General features: G+C 37.8%; 1 protein-coding gene across 9 annotated transcripts in view; it reads left to right on the plus strand.

The window, feature by feature from the left end:
- Window positions 1-22,198, plus strand: part of Mbs (Myosin binding subunit) — a 245,605-nt gene that overhangs the window by 84,011 nt on the left and 139,396 nt on the right. For 7 of the 9 annotated variants that reach the window (XM_083126415.1, XM_083126417.1, XM_083126419.1 and 4 more), the window contains exons 5-10: window positions 3,108-3,252; window positions 5,536-5,678; window positions 6,902-7,089; window positions 11,354-11,440; window positions 15,428-15,507; window positions 18,546-18,681. In XM_083126415.1, the coding sequence (XP_082982541.1) occupies window positions 3,108-3,252; window positions 5,536-5,678; window positions 6,902-7,089; window positions 11,354-11,440; window positions 15,428-15,507; window positions 18,546-18,681 (779 nt within the window). The remainder of the gene's footprint in view (window positions 1-3,107; window positions 3,253-5,535; window positions 5,679-6,901; window positions 7,090-11,353; window positions 11,441-15,427; window positions 15,508-18,545; window positions 18,682-22,198) is intronic. The other 2 variants (XM_083126418.1, XM_083126424.1) reach the window with 1 other exon arrangement.

Raw genomic sequence — 22,198 nt, forward strand, 5'->3', positions numbered from 1 at the left:
TTAGGCTGTCTTTCCCACGCTATATCTGTCGTGTCCCTTGGCGGACAATAATTAAACTTATATCATAATAATCCCTGATTCTTTTACTGCAAGACAGTGTATTCAGAATTTAGTTATGTTAACGTAAAAGATAGTTATACCCACGCAAGACAAAACCTGTATATAAATAATTTTTGCTTAACATTTTGACGTAATTTTTTTTCTTTTTCTTTGTTGTCATATCGCGTGGCCGTTGCAGGGAGAGAGGGGAGTTGGAAGACGCCATACTCCCTGGTCAAATTAAATACTGAGTGTAACAATTAAAATTCTATTGCATATTTATTATTCACAAAAGGGTAAAAATGGTAATTTTTACATGTAACTAATTATGTTCCTGATTGATATTTAATTAATTTGTATTTTATTGTAATGTAAAATTGATGTTAAGATAAAAGTTTGTAAATCCATCATGGTACCGAGAAATGCTATATAAGCAGTGAAGCTTGGTGGCCCGTGGCCTTTTGTATTCGAACTTCTTATAAATATGGAACTCGTATAACCGTCTTTTCTTTCAACGCTCGAACTTCTGCGTTTACTTCCACTTCGTTATTAGGAATTAGTTCATTCTGGGATTACCTTAGGACAGTTACTTAGCTCTTCTGGTCAGAAGGCTTATGTTCTCTCTGTTCTATGCTCCTGGTCAGGAGATATAATTGAGAGGGTTGTGATTGTCTTGAGATATACCAGAATTCGGGATCGGCCGATAGACTGTTGGTAGTCAACATTTGTGACCCTGGTCAGGGTACACCTTTTCTTATTCTGTGGTCACGGATTAATTTTCGGTTCTCTGGTCAGAGGCTGAAAAGAGAAAAGGAAGTTGGATACTTAACTGGATATCGACAGAACCTGGTGGGAAGAAGGATTGTCGATTGCTTGTAGAATCTTGGTCAAGATCTATAAGTAGATTAAGAACCTTTGACCCAGAATTACGAGGGACCTTACATCAGGGACTGAAGCAGCCAGGTTAACCCGAACTTTGAGCCGAGGAGACTCAAGCCCCGAAGAGATACTGAGCGTGAAGACGAGGCTCAATAGACCCATCGAACCAAGTACGATCTAGGGCGGATCGTTACACAGGTGTACCGGTTAATAATTCTTAATTGATCCGAAAGAAAACAAGTGTATCTGGGGAGAAAGGTAACAAATGATTTATTAAAAGTATGTGCCATCGCTAGCTATACATTTTGCCCATCTGTCCGCCAAACTGTGGATGCCCTACCAGAAAAATCGTTCACATTTTGAGGTGATCCAGTCAGCAAGTCGTTGTTCGACATCTTCGTAATTGTTGAAGTGTTGCTGGGAAAGGGAGTGAGATATCGATGAAAAATCGATGAAAACAAGTGGTAGTCCGGAGGGGCTAAGTCTGGTGCTTATGGCGGGTGGGGCAAGAATTCACAGGCAAGTGCAGAAATGGTGTGTCCGATGCCTTTCGCTGTGTATAATGAAGCTTTGTCGTGCTGCAAAATCACTTTTCCGTGTCTTGTCGCCCAATCTGGATATTTCCAACAGCATGAAGACTATCAGATATGGTTTGGCGACCAACATTTAACTTCTCTGCCAGTTGTTGTTTCACTTCGTCGTCTTAGAATTTTTTTGGCTGGCCTGGACGATCTTTGTCTTTCAAGTCAAAATCACCACTTTTGAATTGTCGAAACCAACTCGCACACGCATCTTGCGTTAGGACATTGTCACCGTACGTTTCCACAAGGATATGATGGCTTTCACTCACATTTTTCTTTTGATTGAACAAGAAAAGCAGGACGTGCCGCTCATGCTCCTTATTTGGTTTGAAGGTTGACATGTTTACCACACAAACCCAATATCACGATCACTCTCACTCGGTTGCACATGCACGGCATTTTGACAGGTACTGTCCTGGCAACACACTGATGTAACAGTTGAGACTGTTCACCAACCCTTGCTTCCAGCGACGAAATTAAGAATTAGTAACCGGTACACCTGGTAAGTCACAAATCTCTAAATCTCGGGCAATTTCTTACCCCATTTCTCCCCTACAATTGGCATTTTTTAAATATATTCACTTTGACTTAAAACATTAGTTCATTTCTAGAATTGTTGTCTGAATTACATTGTCAATCAAAAGTAATAACAATATATTTCTTACAGTTTTCATGTTTTAAGCAATCAAAATTAGGTTTGCACAACTTTTGAAACATTCAGAATATTAGACTGCAAGAGTGTGGGTTTAATACTGGCAATGCAGTATTTCGGGTGTCTTCACTCTCCCTTGAGAGACCCCTGGTTCTATTGTTGAGAGGACCATCTCTGGTGGGATTTTTTTTTCTGTTGTCCAAGCAGCTGTGGGATTCACACAGCCTCTTATGAATAGTACCTGGGTGGTAAAGGCAGCTAGGAAATGGTGCTGATCATATCACTTCCACCCTTGCTGAAATTGTTTGATTGAATTGTTATTTTAAGTCCACTTTATGCACAGATAGGCTAATTGGGACTGGACCTTCAGTTTAAAGTGGGATCCGAACCACTGTGCGTTCCTCTATAGGGTATCGAACCCCTTGAGTCCAGGACTGGGACATTACCACTACACCATCGGGGAGGCCTAATTTTGGTGAAATTGAGAAAGTAAGGGCCCTACCTCCACTCTTCCCTATGAGCCTTTATGGCATTGTGTCGTGCATGGCTTTAGAGCAAGCATACACTGGGAAAACAAAATGCCATAACCAACAAGAGTTATCTTTTGTGGATGAACACATACTTGTCTGCGATGACTGGTGTTAATTGAGGGCTAAGAAAAATCTGAGGGACATGCAGGGCAACCAGTTGGCCCTGACAGCCAAACAATGCAGACCTGCTAGAATTATTTATTATTGAAATCTAAAAAAAAAACCTAGGGATGATTGTAGTAGTCAAGAATTAAAATAAGAACCAAGATTTTTTTTTATCTTATTAAATTCAGTTATTGAACCAATACTTTGATACTGATGTATTAGCCAGTTCTATCTAAGGTCTATGTCTACTGTTAAGTTATTTGATGTTGCAATTTCCGCGTGCTTATATTGTCTTATGATCGTCTTGATTTCAATTTTCAGTTTGCTTATCCAAGCAGGCGTAGATATAAATGCTCAAGACTTAGATGGATGGACACCTTTACATGCTGCAGCTCATTGGGGTCAGCGAGAATCATGTGAGATTCTAGTTGAAAACTTCTGTGATATGGATTTAAAAAACTGTGTTGTAAGTATATCATTTTCTAAAATCCTGCTGCGATAATATTGTGTTATCATAGATCGTAGAAGAGGATAGCAAATCCTTGTGTTATGGTTTTGTAATTATTTTTATTTACTGTAATGAAGATAATTTATCACAGCTGAAAATTTACAACCAACCTGCTGTTAGGAAACATACTTGACTGGGAGGTAACATATATTTAAAAAGAAGATATAATTTATCAACACTCTTGTCTTATGTATAAATATATATTACAACAAAAAGGAATACTTGTATTTGTGCATGTATGGTAGCCTGAGACCTATTAACCTTTAACCACCAGACCTTTCGTACATGTATTTTCTCATTCATGCCAGCACTGTTTCAAGCGTGCACTTTTTTTTTAAAAAAAAATTGTAACTCAGGAACTAATTGTCATAGCTAGATGAAATTTGTTTTGTTTTCTTTATTAAAGACAGCACTTGTAGTGTAAGTAAAATTTATATATTGTGCCTCCTAATAATTAGTGTTAATGAAGAAGAAGAAGAAAGTTGATAAAAAAAATTGCACCTGTTCTCCCTTCAATAGACCGAAGTGAATGAAAAATATGTGGTATGTAGCGATGGTACATTCCTACAACCATGCAAAGTTTGGTTGAAATCAGACTGATACTTCTTGAGTGAAAAAATAATAATATATATAGCAGGAGAGTTGCCAGCTTTGGGACAATGTCCAGAATTTCGCCTCTATAATTGGCCCTATGGACTCTAGATAGACTAAATTTGGAGGGAAGCTTGACAAAATACCACTATGAGCATATGCAATGCACGTGCCGCAACTTTGAAAAAGAAACAAATTTTGCGTAATTGTGGAACATTTTGAACTTTGGGCCTTTGCCCAGCTTCCTCCCTGGACCCTTCATTGTCGGGTGTTTCTTAAAATGTTCCTTTTTCCCATTCTTACATTTAGAACTTAAATTGTTCCAAAAGATGCTGTGGTTGAGAGTAACAGCCTTTTATCTTCAATTTATCCCATAGTAATAGAAAGAAAACAAATAGCTTTTTCAAACGGCGCTTGTTAATAATAATAACAATGGATGTATTGTTGTGTAATTCAAGTATATCATACATTTAAAGGTAAACTAATAAACAAAAAAGACAGAACTGAAATATAGTGCATAGTTTTCAAGAAATAGTACGTTAATTGCTGCCATGTGCAAACACGTGTTTGGGGCAAATTTCAACTATCGGACCTTTGCCCTCCCCCTCCCCCCCCCCGAATTGTTAATTGTTGGACATTGCTTAAAATGTTGCTTTTTACTCGCTTAAAATGTTGCTTTTTACTCATTCTTGCTTGTAGAATTGAAATTTTTCAAAAAGATGCAGTAGTTTAAAAGTTATAGTCACTTTTAGAAATCTATCCCATAATAATATGACAGTAACAAAGGGAAATGAAGGAAAACAGGACATTTTCAAACTTCGCTTGTTAATAGTAGTGACAATGGATATATGTTTTGTAATTCGAGTATGTTATACCTTCATATGTATACTAAAGATTATAAAAGACAGAACTGAAATGTAGTGTGTAGTTTTTAGAAGTTGCACATTAATTGATACCACATTGCATTACGTCCATTCTTTTAGGGGTTCACATGTGGGGGGTCGCAATTTCAACCATCAGGCAGCTAAAGGTTAATACCTTCAATTTCTTGACTACAAATGTTCATAAAGAACAGGGATATAATTTCTGCTGGATAATACAAAATAATACAGTAAATTCATTTTGTGATTTTAATTCATCTGATAACTTTTTGTTTTAGTTTTAGCTAAGTTGACCAAGATATACACAATCTTATATGGCTAATTACTGTATACTAATCATTAATTGCATGTTCATATTTAATAATGTGTCCACTTGTTGCTGTTCCTGGATCTTCCTCTATTATGTTCTCCAATTCTTTTGCCTTTCCAATTCTTCCCAATAAACCTGCTTCCTCATCCACCCCATTCCACTTCATGATCTTTGCCATCACTCTTCTGTGTCCCTTGTTACCACTAAAACATTTTTCATTTTTTGTTGACTTGAATCTAGTTCTCAGTCCAAAGCTTCCATAGGATTTCTATCTGCTTCTCAGATTTTTGTTTAAGATTCACAAGCACATTGCCTTCTTTGGTTTTGAACATATTCTTGCAAAGAATGATAAAAAATAAGAAGTGCTGAAATGCTAGTTTTACAGCCTAAAGACATTAGGAATAAATGGACAAAATTGCACGTGATCCGACTCATGTGAAAATGACCTTTACTTGGCAGGGTCAGTCGTCATTTGATGTTGCTGATACAGACATGTTAAGAGTACTTGAAGAGTTGAAGAAGAAGCAAGCAAGCATGCAGAAGGATAGGGGTGATATCAATATGCTTGCGCAGAATAGGGGTGCCAGCACACCAAAGAGAAGGTAAGTGTGAGTGTGCTTGTGTAAACATGTATACAGTGGGGGGAATGGGGGAGTAGTCAAAGCAAATATTCACTTAATTGTTGTACTATCATTCATTTTGTTGATTTATTTGTGTGCGTGAGAATGAAACATGAAAATGGAACCTGACCAGCTGGAAGAGATTTTTTAGTTGAACCAGTTTAAGCTGTGTTACTTACATGCACTGGCAACCATGCGATGCATCAGGAATTTATCACAATGAGCTATTCTCATTAACATTGACAGTAAGTACATATTCCAATGAAAAAAACAAACTTATCGCATGGTTGCCAGGTACATGTAAGTAATCCTATTTTCATGAAAATTTCCAAGTTTTTTTTTTTTTATTGTTTTCAGTAATTGCATGATGTACACAGTTTTGAAACATACCTTTTGTGGCACTGAAACACCAACATTGTTGCCAATACACAGACTTAATTTCTAAAAACAACTATTTTTCCAGTTCCTCCTTAAAGATGCCTCATCCGTTTGGCTATCGGTAGAAATGAACATTTCTTGTTTCACTGCCATAGATGCCGAGCTAATCCACCTAACCAAACTGAAAATTACCGATGGCATGTCCATACATGTGTGTTATGTGCCATTTTTCATGCTTTGTAAAAAAATTCATTTACACTTCCAGTTACATCTGGCAACCCTGCGTGGACACTAATGAAATCCAATCATTGTTCCCCGGTTTAAAAATATATGCATAAACAAGGCTACAATTTGGAATAAGGATTATGTGTGTTCCACTTCCGGTTCAAAAGTTGTACTATCCCCAACTCCGGGTTGCATTGTAAATGGAACACCCGAAATTAAGTCTTGTCTGATACCACGTGGAAATGATAACCATTTCTGATACTGATAACTGTTCAGAATATTTATAAATGTTAATATATTAGTATTCCGTTTAACTATATCTTTTCAATCTGACCAAAATATTTTCCTGGACACCCCTAATAAAATGCATTAAAATGTGCATTTTGCATAATTTCCAGGAAAAATATTGGTTATGAAATTTAAACTGATAACAATTCCTCAGCATTTGATCAACCCTAATACATATCTAACATTGTCATTCAGTTTACACATTTACGTGGATATAATGTAACCTGTGGAAACTTTTGTAACATAATTTACTTTGTCAGCATAGCATTCCCTCCCAAGATACATAAAAATTTAAATGTATATGTTTCCTTCAGGTCTTCCGTTACAAGAATGTCTGGAACAGACAAATCTAACATTATCAACAGGGACACTTCTGCAGAAAGACAGTTGCTTGATAAAACTATCTCGGAAGAAAGCAACAAAGATAAAAGGGTGAATGTAGAAATAGAGACTGAATCTGAAAGAGATGACAGGAGTGCTACAACAGAAGACAGTGAAGTTGGTAGGTCATTTTTTCATGGATTTTTCTGCCAAAAATATTTTGACGTGTTGTGCAGTTTGAGGTGTGCACATTTCGTGTACATGCTATTATATAAAGACAATTTGTATGAGATGAATGTCATGCATTAATATTTCAGGAAATGGTTTTATGGGTTATGACATCCTTGTTATGGGGAATGAATGACATAATTCTGTTTTATGTACAAGGTGTACAACTTTGCTTCCGCCGTTTTTCCCCAAAAATATGACGCTGTAATGAAAAACATTGCTTACCCAGGCATTATTCAAAGTATTGTCCATCGCTGGCCACTACTTTCTCCCATCTTTCGGGCAGCGTACGAATGCCGCGTCTAAAAAATTGTTCATCTTTGGAGGCGATCCACGAATCGATCCACTTTTTGACTTCTTCATAAGATCGGAAGTGTTGGTCAGCCAGTTCATGAGCCATTGATCTAATCAGGTAATAATCAGAGGGAGCGATGTCTGGAGAATAAGGCGGGTGGGGTAGGACGTCCCATCTTAATGTTTCCAAGTACGTTTTCACCACTTTGGCAACGTGGGGTCGTGCGTTGTCATGCTGAATCATACCCATGGCTTTCAGACGTTTTGAAATGGCTTGCTGTGTCACTCCCAATGATCGTGCCAATTCATCTTGAGTTTGACGTGAGTCTTCACTCAGCAATGTTTCCAATTCTGCATCTTCGAAAACTTTTTTTTTTCCACCACTATGCCGGTCTTCGACGTTAAAGTCACCATTCTTAAAGCGTTGAAACCACTCACTACAGGTTCTCTCACTTATAGCGTCCTCACCATACGTAGTGGAGAGCATTCGATGAGCCTCAGCCGCAGTTTTCTTCATATTGAAACAAAAAAGTAGAACCTCCCGCAAATGGCGAGAATTTGGCTCGTACACTGACATTTTCAATCGCGAACAACTTCACGATGCACACACCACTCGACTAATGTTTGAATGGGGTTATCTTGACAGAGGTCCAAGCTAACTGCGTGACGTCTGCGATCTGCTTCTTTCGACCGCTACTTCCTGTTGTTGCCACCTGTCGGAAAACGGTGGAAGCAAAGTTGTACACCTTGTAAGAAAAGAAAATATTCGTTGTAACAAAGATTGCTGTAATAATAATTATAGCAACATTTTTTAGAAAAGTTCTTAACAGTACCAGGGTAAATATGATTTCTACGTTTCAACACACTGTTTATGAAGCGATCTCTTTAGTCTGCAGATTTGATCATTTTTCACCTTTCCATCTTGCAAATTTTGCATGGAATTTACCAAAATTCATGAAGACATCTGGTAACTTAAAAACGTAGAAGTTATAGAAATATTTGCCACACTAAGATGCATAAAAATATTTTTATTATAATTACAGTGAAACCCAGATTTTACGTTCAAGGGTTTTACTTTTTCCTCACCTGATACATTCAGTCTTGATGGTCCTATCAACGCAAAATGTTATCAAATTTTCCTCGATTTCACATTTTCCTACATTTTTAAGTTTTTCCAGTGTGGCCCCCCTGAAGGACATGAAATCGAGGTTGTCTATTTTATAAAGAACATAATAACAAAATAATAACTTATGGCGCAACACCCCGTGAAGGTCAAGGTCTACTTACAGACTGTTTGCCTCACTCTCACATGCCTCAGCAGAGGTGGGTGATCGATCATCCAACTGGTTATGGGATGATGTGCGGTTAGCAAGGCGAACTCTCAGTTGTTGCTGTGGGATTCCATGGCCGGTTTATGTTACTCATTTGTAGCTCCCCAATTTTCTCACGATGGTGGGTGGCCACTTCTCCCATACACTGACCAAAGTCTCAGGAGAAAAGTTGTTATGCTGTGGGATTCCATGTCTGGGTTATGCTACTCATTTGTAGCTCCCCAATTTTCTCACGATGGTGGGTGGCCACTGCTCCCATACACTGGCCAAAGTCTCAGGAGAAAAGTTGTTATGCTGTGGGATTCCATGGCTGGGTTATGCTACTCATTTGTAGCTCCCCAATTTTCTCACGATGGTGGGTGGCCACTGCTCCCATACACTGGCCAAAGTCTCAGGAGAAAAGTTGTTATGCTGTGGGATTCCATGGCTGGGTTATGCTACTCATTTGTAGCTCCCCAATTTTTTCATGATGGTGGGTGGCCACTGCTCCCATACACTGGCCAAAGTCTCAGGAGAAAAATTGTTATGCTTCTTATAGGCATATAAACTTTGTAATTTCTTTGGAATGCATATCTTTATGTATCAGGTTGAGGAGTAATTGCATAATAATAATGTTGATTGTAGATTGTTAGTGCAAAGTTCAATATAGTAGGAGTATTGTAAAATGTTTGCAATTTATCCTAACACAGGTACATAAGATGTGCACAGTATTCAGTGGCATACTCAGGCAGGCATCACTGAATGTATTGTGGAGATATATGTTAACTAAAAAAAATAGTTACTTAATTCAGAAGATATTCACCATTTAATTATTTATACATTTTGAGAAAATATGTATATCAATGTTCATACCATCTGAGTACATGAAGTAAGCAAAGATATAAGATAATTTAACACACAAAATCATGCAAAAAAAAAAAAAGACAAAGGAATAGAAGAGGTGAGAGAAACAAAGCACACCAAATAAGAAGGCACCTCCTAAAATGTTTATTAGTTGGTGGATTTTTAAGGACATGCTTAAACACCAGCTGCAAAATTATATAATACTTATTCTGTTTTACATAAGGGCCTTTCATAGGTGAAGTTGCATGCTACACTGTAAAATTTAAATGAAACAAAACCTATATCTTTCCAGTGAAATAAGCCCTTTTGAGTTCTTAGCTTATTGTTTTAACATCATTGTATTTAGCTTCTTCACTTTAACAGACTTTCAATTTTGAATGTTTATATGGTGACCAAATTTAGGAGAATGTGGAAAGCATGATCTGTTTTTGTGTTGTGACTAACAATGGCATGAACCAACCTCAATCCTAAAAGTATCATCATTGCATTTCTTTAAAATGCACATGTGCATGTGTTTTTGTGATATGTGTATAGTATTAAGACAAATACTAACACTTTTGTAAATGAACCAAGAAATTCTCCAGGTATAATTATGACTGTGTTCTGGTAGATGTTGGATAATTTTTACCAATGCGGTATTTTTTTTAAAGGGGGGGGGGGTCAAATTCCTGTAACTGCTCCTGAAACATCAAGACATCAATATAAATTGTATATATTATGAATATTTTTATATAATCCTCCCAAGAGCGAAAAATTAATAATTAAAAAGGGAGATGGCAGAAAGTGGAAGGGGTGAATTCTCCCTTATCCCCCTTCACATGCCTCTATGCTTTTTACACATACATGTATGTACACATGTATATACATGCTAGTAAGAGTCAGTATTATTCTTTTTTCTCGAAAGATGAGGCACTAATAAAATTTGTTTTAAGATAAAAGTGTCATACTTTTCTGGTTAATTATTTTATTGAGAGTTGTTGTAATATCTTATTCTGCAATACTTTAATTTATTATTGCCCATTCTTGTTTAAGATTTAAAATTGTCTGGATGATCTGAGTATAAATATAAAACACTGGCAACAGAATCCTGGGTTCAATACCTGGTGGAGGCACATAGTGTTTCGGATTCCACTTTCAACTGTAGGTGCAGTCCCGATTAACCTATCTGTGCAAAAAGCAGACTTTAAGCAAGAACTCGAAACAAAAACCTTTCTTCCTAGAAAAAAATCACTTTGTATATAACAAAAGGAGAGAAATTTCCACAAAGGGAAGAGACAACAAGAGAAGCTTGCGTGGTTTTTTTCAATCTCATTTTGGGGGCCACTAGATAATTTTGAGTGTGTTGATCTGTCTGCCAGATATGCAACCTGCAAAACTAAGGTGGCTATTACAAGAAAACTTCTAGCTGCTCCTGCTGGATCCAGTGGAAGTATTTACAATCAGTTATATTAGAGCAGTGTGAGTGGAACATATGTGTGTTTATGGATGAAACATATCGTGTCTTTTCTGAAGCTTTTTTAAATTCTCAGTAATCAAACATAGGTGTGTTGTGCAGTGTGCATGTTTGAAGTACAACACTAAAGAAGACAACCATTTTGTGAGAATGTCGAGTGCATAATTTACCTGGAGAAAGTGTCTTGGTGACATGAACAGCTGTTATCTTTTGAAAGCAAACTGTGTAATTGTACATAGTGCTGTGATGGTGTGATTGGGAATGTTTGATATGTCCTGTTTTCTTGCACGCTGCAGTAGAGGATGAAGACACTTCCCTATCCTCAGAGAGTTCAGAATCGTATGACGATTTTGAGATAAATAGAGGGGACACTAGCTTAGAGGGTAAGTGCTACTGAGCATGCTTATTTTTCAAAACAGTAGCCTTCTATTACATTCTTCTCTCGCACCTTACCAACATGAAATTATGTAAATTTATGTTACACTACACTAAGTGTCAGAAAATCATTACAAATGGGGAATAGCAGAGACAACTTTAAGCCTTGTTCATGGAGGCAACTGAATTCTGCATTGTTTTTATAGGGTATTGTTTTCAATTAAGGTATTCTTGAAGCAACTGCGATACTGTTGCCTTTTTTACATAACACTTCCCTGTAACTTGAGGTGGGATATTGTTTCAGATGCGAGTTTTTGATAATACAGCTTTGAGGCACTGTTCATCCATACTTTACACAGCTCCATGTCAGTGCTATCAGAAGTTGGCTTTTCAAATTTAGTGTGTTGTTATCCATCCAGCAAAAATGTGTAAATGAAAACAAAAAGTGGTGTGAGTAAATCGATGATCAATTGAATAGTGAGAACCTTATTTATGTGGCTGAGAAAGAAACTTGCTATTTGGAACAAAATTTAGAAATGAAAAGTTTGACTCATTTTAGATTATTTCCTCCTCCTGAGAAAAGGCTGCTTCTAGAATAGAAATACCTAAGTTTATGAATTTTTACTTATTTCAATGATTATTGGAAAAAAATATATTGCAGACAAATGAGGCTCTGGCATCTGGATTCACAGCTAGTGGGATTTGTGATGTGTTCTATCCTTGTGTGTTTGTGATTGTCCTTTCATTTATTTCATCGTACCACTATTCATCCTCATCTTCATGATTAGCCAAAAGTGGCAGAAAAGCAAAGTAAAATGAAACAAACTAATCAATTAATAATGTAGCTGTACACTGCCAAGCTTTAATAGTGATAGCACCACACTAGTTGTGTCCTTAGAGAATTTTGTTCGTCATTCGGTGGCTCTAAGCTTTACATGGCATCATGATGCAGTGTGTTGTTCAAAGGTTATCCTCAGAAGTGAAAAATTTCTCTTTGAAATTGATAATAAAATTGAGTTTTGTAAATCTTTTAGATAATGTAGTAAGCATAAGTTTCCAAAAAGTAATATTCTTAAGAAGCTAGGAAGTAATATGTCAAAGTGCAATGGCAGGATAGATCGAATGGGCTAAATAGTGTGTGTCTATGCACATATGCTGTGTCTTTGGGCAATTTACAGTTGCCATAGACTGATAGAAGAATTTGATTCTACCTACTTTTTTATGTTCTTTTCTGTTTTGCAAATATGCGTGATTCAGCAAGTACATATTGGAAATAGAGAAACTCCCCAAATAAACCAGAAAAATGTATTAACTTCGTATACAGTTACACTGTGCTTCTCCAATAATTTTATGTTAACTTATGCTTTCCCTTTCCTCTTGTGTACAACACTTTCAAAATTATAATTTCTGTAAATAAGAATGTGAGACCTGAAACAGAAGATAAAATGTTCTTCCTAATAACTATTCTTCTCGATAAATTTACATATAAAACAGGGATCATTTTTACTAACAGTGTGGAAAAGTGTGATATCGTGTAAAAAAAACAAAACATTATTAACAACTGGGAAAATGAAAGTGCAATCATACTGAATTAATATATATTATTCTTTAACACACCAACTCTCAACAATACAAACCCTTAAATTATGAAAATTGCAAGTGAATAAACCATGCAAATTTGAATATTCTTTTTAGTTCTGATGTCATTTCTGACATTCATCTACTGTGTTCCTTCATAATTTCTCAAGTTTAAAGAAAATTGAGCGTGTACATTCAGCATCAAATTCACAACATTTTTAAATGAGAGAGCATTTGCCTCTCTGAAGTACAAGGACACAACTGTCATGCTGCCATTTTCATTTAACTTTGACCATCCCCATTATGTTAATTTTTACAAATAACATTTTCTGTAATTTATTACAGTCTTTAACCCCTTAAGTGTGCTGTTGCAGTGTGGAAGGTGTATGTATGCTCTTAGTGTTTGCTTCAACTAGATTTGATTGCTGGTGACGTATATATTCGCTCAGACATTGAGAATATGACAATCATACGAGATCATCCTAGCTGTAGTAAAAACAAAACAGTAGCAGAAGAAGAAGAAAGAAAATATGTGTTAGACGTAAGAAAAGAAAAGTTGTCTGCTCTCTTGTGGTGTAGTTGGTGCATAACATAAAACCAACAGAAAACTGAAATATGACTGAGACAAGTTTGTGTGCTGTGGACATTGAATTGTAATTTTGTCCTAAAATGATAAATTATGGCCAGTCTGCAGGTAATATATTTGCTGTTGAATGACTACATTTAATTTAAATCAAACCTAGAATAATATAATAATATCTTCCCTCCTTTTCTTACAATTTCATGGGTTGTGTGTGTTATCGGTTTATTATTCAGCAGTTTTTGTTTCTTGTACTTGGCTGATATTCTCTTAAATTTTAGTCTTTGAATATTTGCTCTCGCAATGCTCTCATGGTGTTAAGTGATCAACTTACAATCTCAGTGCCAAAGGCTCAAGCTTTGAGTTGTGTCCAAGGCATGTACAGGGTAGCGGAAGAAGAACGCATGTTTTTGGAATATGTGTAGCGTCGTTGATTTTCAAGATACAAACTTTTTATTAACACTAAAACCATCGGTAAGAAATGCAGTTTGGATAGGTATACAGTGATGATCTAAGTATGGAAGATGATGTCGGAAAGATGATGTCATTGTTGATATCCCCACCACGTAATCTCACGTTTCGGCAATGTGTCTTGGCTCCCATGCTTCCCAGATTTGTCTGTCTTTCTATGGGGTTAGCTCAAGTCGAAAAACTATTTTAAGTGGACGAGCTGAAAGTTGCCATTTGTGAAGGAATTACAGCTGTGCCAGACGAAATGTTGGCAAGGGCAATGCGGAACTTTGAGGTGAGGTTCCGGATGTGTGTAGCAACAATGACATCATCTTTCCATACTTAAATCATCACTGTATACCAATCCAAATTGCATTTCATAACAATGATTTTGGTGTTAATAAAATATTTGTATCTTGAAAACCGGCAGCGTTACACTTATTCCAAAAACATGCATTCTTTTTGCACCACCCTGTATGTTTCTTTGTGATTTCATCTACTCATCCTTCATGCTATTCTTACTCATCTCCATGATTAGCAAAAAGTTATGTAAATAAGAGAAATGCAAATACAAACAATGTTAGGTACCACAAGTTTCACGCCGGACCCCGAGGCCGAGTGGTTAGCACATTGCGCTGCGATGCCAAGGGTCCTGGGTTTGAATCCCACTCGGGCTTGGTTGTTTGTGAATGTCCATTCATCAATTTCATCACTCATCCCCATCTTCGCAAATTAGCCAAAGGGCACAAAACATGAAGTAAAATAAATCAATCAATCACAAGTTTCACAGTGAAACAACAGCAGGCCTCCAACATATTAGCCTTCAGATTTTTTTGATAAGAGAGTGCATACGTACACCTACGTTCTTGCAAACAATGCAAAATATGGTTCATTTGCGATAACTTTTTATTTTCTCAAAGTGCAAAGAATTGTTAGATTGTATGTACTTTGCTTAATGTATTTGTTTTTAAAGTAATGTGTGTGGGGGAAGGTCACTCATTAGACATACTGTGTTGATCACTTTCAACTACTAGGAACACACGGACTGTGTTAAAACAAGCACCACTATTTTTTCTGTTGATGGTGCACCATTTCTCATGTTTGAATGCTGGTATTTGATATTTAACGATGCAGTTCTTGTTTTGTGTGCATTTCTTGGTTTTAAGTTAAAACAACAAATAATGGACACAATTACGAAGATTTGCTCTTGTGAGAAGTGGTAAACAAGAGCCTTGTAAATGTTAGTTTTTCTCTATTCCAGTTCATTGTATTAATTGTTATTGCACTTTGATGCTTGCATATTAAGTGTGTTCTGCATAATAATCATTTTAAATAATTTGATTTAACTATTGAATTTAATTGTTAACTTTGTCGTTGTTCTTTCCAGAAAAGAAGAATAGAGTGAATAGAGACGAACCCTCCAGGATACCCACAGTACCAGAAGTCACGAAGCAAGTTCCTCATCCAGTAAGAAATCATATTGACTCAAATTCTCTAGGTTAAGAGAGATCTGAAAACAAACCTAAAGAACTCGCACTGATTTTTGAACCCCTGCACTTGTTCGCTGAGTTTGCATGAGTCAGCCTAGGCAAAGGGCAACCATTTCGTGACTCTAACCTTCGACCTGTCAACATTTCACCTGGCATGCTTATTGCGATGTGCTATCACCATTCAAGAACTACAACATGTAGTTTCATGGATGAAGACTTCCTTGAACCAACATCAGTTTTGTCCAGTATTGATGCTGATTCTCATGTGTTTATGCATTTGAAAATTGCCTTGAATGGTTTCTAATTACTAGAGGCATGCACATTTCGTCTTTCACGAAAACACGAAATTTGAAATAACACATTAATGTTAATTTTTCATGTCAAATATGTGAGGTACATTTTCCTACCCTGTTTTGTCACGGAATGATGTGAAATGAACTGCAAAATGTGAAATAGACTCTTTAACATGAAATTTAGAGTTTATTTACTGATGCAACACTTTATGAAGTTTGAATTATCCTGTGAGTTATGCAATTCGCGGAAAATTGATTCTGCTGTAAATATTTGAGAAGCAAAAATGGACCCTTTTATACAGGAATAAACTTAATGCTCTGGTAACTACATAAATGTGCTATTAGTGCAGTTTTTAAACCAAATTTAGAATTATATTCACAATTTTAAAACCAAAATGTAATTTTATATACAGCTTTTGATCAGATTTTTCACCACTGTAACACTTAAAATTTTGTTATGTTTACCACTTTTGAACCCAAAAGTGACTGATTTTGTACCGAAATTTTGCTTTTTTATTTATCAAAAATATGTACGTCTACCAATTACACTCCTAATTAGGAATAGACCATTATTGAGCAGAAAGTTATCATTGGTCAATAATGAGATTTGTGTAGCTAAATGATACGGCTATTGCTTTTAGTCCAAATGGTTCAGGCTTTCATCCCTAGGGAAATGTTTAAATTTTGATAATAAGTTTGAGAGCTGCTTGAAATGAAAAACTAGCAGACTCCAGTCAGTGTGTTGATTGAGTCTTGATGAATCATGCTTTAAAAACTGTCAGGCCCTAACCCTAAAATGGCTGGTATACAAAGAATTAATGAGAGATCAGTATAATAGGGATGGCCTGGTATCTGTTTTTTTTTTTTTTTTTTTTTTTTTTATGATACTGATTTAAAACTGACCAATACTGATAACCAATATTATTTTTACCTATCCAATAAAATTACAAACTTAAATGGTTCATTAACCTCTTTGTTATACTCTATGTGATGAGAACTATCCGGACACCCACCTGAAAATGAAGTACAAGTTTGAGCCGTCCTCCATTGGGAACACTGCCAGTCAATACACTGTTGGCCCACCCTTAGCCTTGATGACAGCCTTCACTTTCGCATGCATACTTTCAATTATATGGCAGAAGAGAAGGTTTCCTGGGGAATGGCAGTTCATTCCTCACGGAGCGCCAAAATGAGAAGAGGTATCGATGTTGGTCGTTGTGGTCTAGAACGAAGTTGGTGTTCCAAAACATCCCAGAGATGTTCTGTGGGATTCAAATCAGGAAACTGCGCAGGCCAGTCCATTAGTGGGACATTGTCGTCAAACCACTCCCCCACAAGCCCTGCAATATAGACGGGTGCTCGGTCATGTTGAAAGACACAATGATCATCCCCGAACTGGTCTTCGACAGTAGGCAGCATGAAAGTGATGAAAATGTCAAAATAAGCTTGTGCCGTGACATTGCCACGTAAAGCAACAAGGGAGCCAAGCCCCCGCCAGGAGAAGCATGACCACACTGTAACCCCGCCATCCCCGAATGTCACTGTCGTTCACCAGGCACACCCACAACCTACCATCAGATCGCCACATTGTGTACAGTAATTCATCACTCCACACAACGCTTTTTCACTGTTCTATGGTCCAGTTTCGACACTCCTTGCACCAAACAAGGCGGCGTTTGGCATTTACCTGTGTTATGTTTGGCTAATGGCAGCTGCTCGGACATGGAAACCAAGTTTCCGCACCTCGCGCCGAACAGTCATGGTGCTTGGAGTAGATCCTGTGTGATGGTGGGGATGGATGATTGATGATTACGCTGTACGACCCTCTTCAACACGCGACGGTCTCTGGAGGTCAACATGGGAGGTCGGCCTGCACGCTTTTGGGTTGTACCTGTCCCTTCACGTTTCAACTTCACTATAACATTGGAAACAGTGGACCTAGGTATGTTTAGGAGGGTGTAAATCTTGCGCACAGACTACTTACACAAGTGGCACCCAACCACCTGACCACGTTGAAAGTCCTGATTTCCTGAGACTGTCCCAAACTGCTGACTCGTGCTGTCTGCAGACTACTGAGATTGCTGACCATGTGTTCCACGTGGTAGATGACAGGACTGTGTGACCCTCTATGATGAACACACATTTCGTGGTGTGTCGGGATACTTTTGATCACATAGAGTATGTAACGGATGGCTACAATGGGTTTTACCTTTGAAAAAGATACTGTAGGTATTTAGACAGTACATTACAAAATCAGATTATGTGAATTATATGCAAACATTCATGAAAATGTTGACAAAATGACAGTATTTTACACTAAATTACAGGCCATTTATATATACCCATCAAATTCCTAATATTTTCATGGTAATTGTACTCCTAAACTTATACACTAATATGCCTATATAGCCTGATACTGAGAGTGCCGATAAATTTGTCCCATATTTAGAGTATTATGTATCTTCATTTGTACAGATTTATTAGTTTATATCTAAAATATATGTTGCTAGTTATGGTGTCTGTTTCTAAAAACAATCAGATTAATTCAAGTCACATTGGTGGAATAAGGAAGTGAGTATGTTCAAAATCAGCACCAAAAGACTGTATATTTGGGGTATTCATAATTTGTGTACACATACTTTGTCTGTATCCGTAAAAAACAATCATATTTATCCCCATCATTAATCAAGTACTGCATCCATAAACTCCTTTGATATTCCAGGCACCAACTTCAACTCCAAAGCCACCACTGGATAATGAAGAATCAAATGTCCCAGCATGGCGGCGCTCAGGTTCCTTCAGAAATCGTGTTGGTGCAAATGGTCGAGAAGAGCCAACATCGAAGTCTTCTCCAATACGTAAGTTTTTATATATTAAGTATTATTTATAAGTGTAATCAATGTTTTGAAAACAAGATCATTTTATGGATGGACCATTGTGATATTGTGTAATATTGCCCTTCTTTATGACACCATTCATTTCCACTTGAATATGGGTATCTGTTTAAATATGTAACTTTTACTGATTCAGGTAAGAGTTCTGATAATGCAATTTTTAACCGATAGTCATTCGTACATTGGAAATCTGTATTTTTGTCTTGCATATCTTCCCTTTTAATTGTTTTTTCCAGTATTCAGCTTGTGGTTTTCTTCCACTGTACATTTTCCAAATACTCTTGAACACTTCTTTCTTTTCTTGAGATAGGAAGGGAGAGGTGTCAATGTAACTATATTAAAAACAACTCGGTGAAGTCGCAACACATACCTTGTTTTGCCTTTCTAGCCTCAATCGTCTTCAACATTGGTTAATAAGAACAAAGCATGGAAGAAGGCAACAACATGGTTGAAATGGTTTAAAATGAGTTAAAAGTAGGGCTGAGCTAATACCAATACCAATGCCCATCCTCATATAGATTACCACCAATAATGATGATTGAAAGTTTGTAACATGAAAAAATGGCAGAGTGGTTATCACAGCATATCATGATGCCATGGGTCACAGGTCAGAATCCTAGCCTGGGCATGGGTGTTCTTTGTGAATGTCCCTTCATCATATGATCACTGGTCCTCATCTTTGCAATTAACCAAAAATGGCAGAAAACTGATGTAAAATAAACCAAATCAGTCAATTAAAAGTTGTTCAAAATATTGATTAGTACAGTGCCTTTCATGGGCTGTGGAGTGGCATCTAACGTGCTGGGAAGTAAGAGAGCGTCTGCCGGCAAACTGGATGCAACATACGCAGAACTGGAACCACTTGCTATGTAGCGAAATAAGCTCGTGCAATTACAATGACAGTTGCAATTAAAATGAGCACATACCTTGTTACAAGATGTGTTTGAAATGATGTCCTCCTGCATCCACACATTTACGGCTTATTTATAGGAAATTTTCACTGACGCGTATCAGTTCCTCTTTCGAAATTGCTTCAATTTCTCTCCTGATATTTTCTTTCAATTCATCTAATGTATGGCTTCAGGTTTAAATGCTTGGTAGTTTGCCATGGTGTCATGGTCATGTCTGTCTCTTGTGCAAGGCACTGGAGGAATTTTTGAGGAGTATGTTCAAATCGTGCTCCAACGTCGTCTACTTTCTCCTCAGTAAGCACACGCCATTTTACCCTTCGCTTCCTATAAAGAACAGACCTGGTTTCCCTAAATTTGTTCACAAGTATCTGTCTCTGTGTGGAACAGGAACATCTGGAAATTCTGCTGCAAAATGCATTCTAACTTCCCTACGAGAATTCATAATAACGTAAGAGTGGTACATAAAAATTTGTTGTTTTAAATTGTAGGGATATCGTTGCATTATTAGAGTGCAGAAAAGCAACAGTAATATGTAAACTAAAATGAGCCAATCTGAGACACATGTTAACACCGTAAAAAAAAAGTAAAAAAGTAAAGTGCTCCCCTGTGCATAGCACCACGCCATGAAGGCGTATAGGGGGTATGGGGGTAACGCCCCACACTTTCTTGATCCGGTCGTGAGTGGGGGTGATGTGATCAGCATCACGCCCCTGACCGCCTTTACCCCCCAGGGTTTCCCCCAGGTACCCATGTTATTCGATGCTGGGTGGGCGCCGGGGCCGCTTCCAACGTTAGAAAAGTTCCCGGATTTGAACCGGCCGGGGATCGAACCCGGGACCTTGAGTATGGTAGTCAGACGCGTTACCGACTGAGCCACCGCGGCCACCGTAACACTTCACAAATACTGGACACCAGCTATCTGGATACTGAAGCACTGACGCATCCAGTGCCAAGGTCAGCGTACAGCTGTGGGTCTAAATGCCCGTTTGCTAGCTGCTGCTCCACAACCGCCCAGCCACAAAAGGCACTGCATAATAAGCATTAAATTTCAATTATACATCAATTTACCAAGTTTTGCTTCAAAGTATTCAAGAACAATGCTGTGCAAAAGTTTATCAACATCACGTTTTTCTGTGAAAACGTTTATCAAACTTCATAGATTCAAATGTAATTTTTATATGTTGGGCAGCAAGGTAGGTACATCCATATCAATAGGTGGTAGACCAGATTGGACTATTTACAATATTATTAAAAATCTTTATTCAATTTTTCAACCTGGCAAAAAAAATGACACTTTTATTCTTATCGCCGTAATGCATGAATGCTTTGAGGAACAATCACCAAACTAGTCACCGCAACCCAATCTAGTACTTGTTTCAAAGCCCTTAGCATGACACCTGCTTGGCATACTTGTAGAGTCGATCACCGAAGGAGGGTTCATTCCCCATTCTTCCTTCAGCTCGGGAGGCTGTTTGGCATCTCGAGATTAGCCATCTGCGGGGTTCTACAGTGGACCAAGCTACAGGGAGACTTTGTCAAGAAGATGCCCAAGTCAAGGCAGCCATGTGTGACGGATTCCCTGTATGATCAGAGCATTCTGCGTGCTACCTGTGCTAATTCCTGTTCATCTTCCAAGGGACTTTACTTGAGAAATTACGCCACCAGGAGTAAAGCCAACATCCATGGATGCTGTTAAGAGGCGGCTGAGGACAGGGGGGACTGTTCAGGTATTGGCTTGTCAAAAATCCATTGATCTCCCTCAAGAACAGGAAGGCCAGACTGAAGTGGGCGAAGGAGCACTTGACATGGACACGGAGCCAGTGGAACAATGTGCTGTGGACTGATGAGAGATGAATCCTGTCGAGCACATTTGAGATTAGCCGCAGCGATGCCTCAAACACAACAGCCAAGAAAGCCAAGGAGAAGTTCGCCCAGCTGATGGAAGAATGGGACAATACCCCTCAGTCGGTGATCGACACATTAATAGACTCCATGCCAAGCAGGTGCAGGCTGTGACTGATGCTAAGGGCTTTGAAACCAAGTACTAGATTGGGTTGATAGCGGTGACTAGTTTGGTGATTGTTTCTGAAAGCATCCATGCATTACGGTGATAAGAATTAGTGTCATTTCTTTACCAAGCTGAAAAAATCGAATAAAGATTTTTAATAATCTTGTAAATAGTCCGATCTAGTCTACCACATGTTGATACGGATGTACCTACCTTGCTGCCCAACATAAAAATGTCACTTGAATCCAGGAGTGCCCATCCCCCCCAAGGCCGTGGCTGCTTCCCCCCAAAGTCGTTCATCAAAATCCCCCCAGAAGAATTGTTCATCATACCCATACACACACAAATTTAGTTTGGATAAACACGCAGTTATTGATTTTTGTTTGAATGTGGACAATTTGATTTCAGTTTTTTAAAATTAAATTTTCTAAATATGCAAGCTTTAGGCAACGGAAAATGACAGTATTTTACAATTATCCAGTCAGTCGTAGCAAAGGAAGGAACACATACAAGCGAAACTAACAGTTTGTCCCCTCACCTCCCCCCCCCAAAAAAATTCCCA

Source organism: Lepisma saccharinum, chromosome 8 (genome assembly GCF_977018435.1).
Source record: "Lepisma saccharinum chromosome 8, izLepSacc3.1, whole genome shotgun sequence".
Classification (NCBI taxonomy): domain Eukaryota; kingdom Metazoa; phylum Arthropoda; class Insecta; order Zygentoma; family Lepismatidae; genus Lepisma; species Lepisma saccharinum.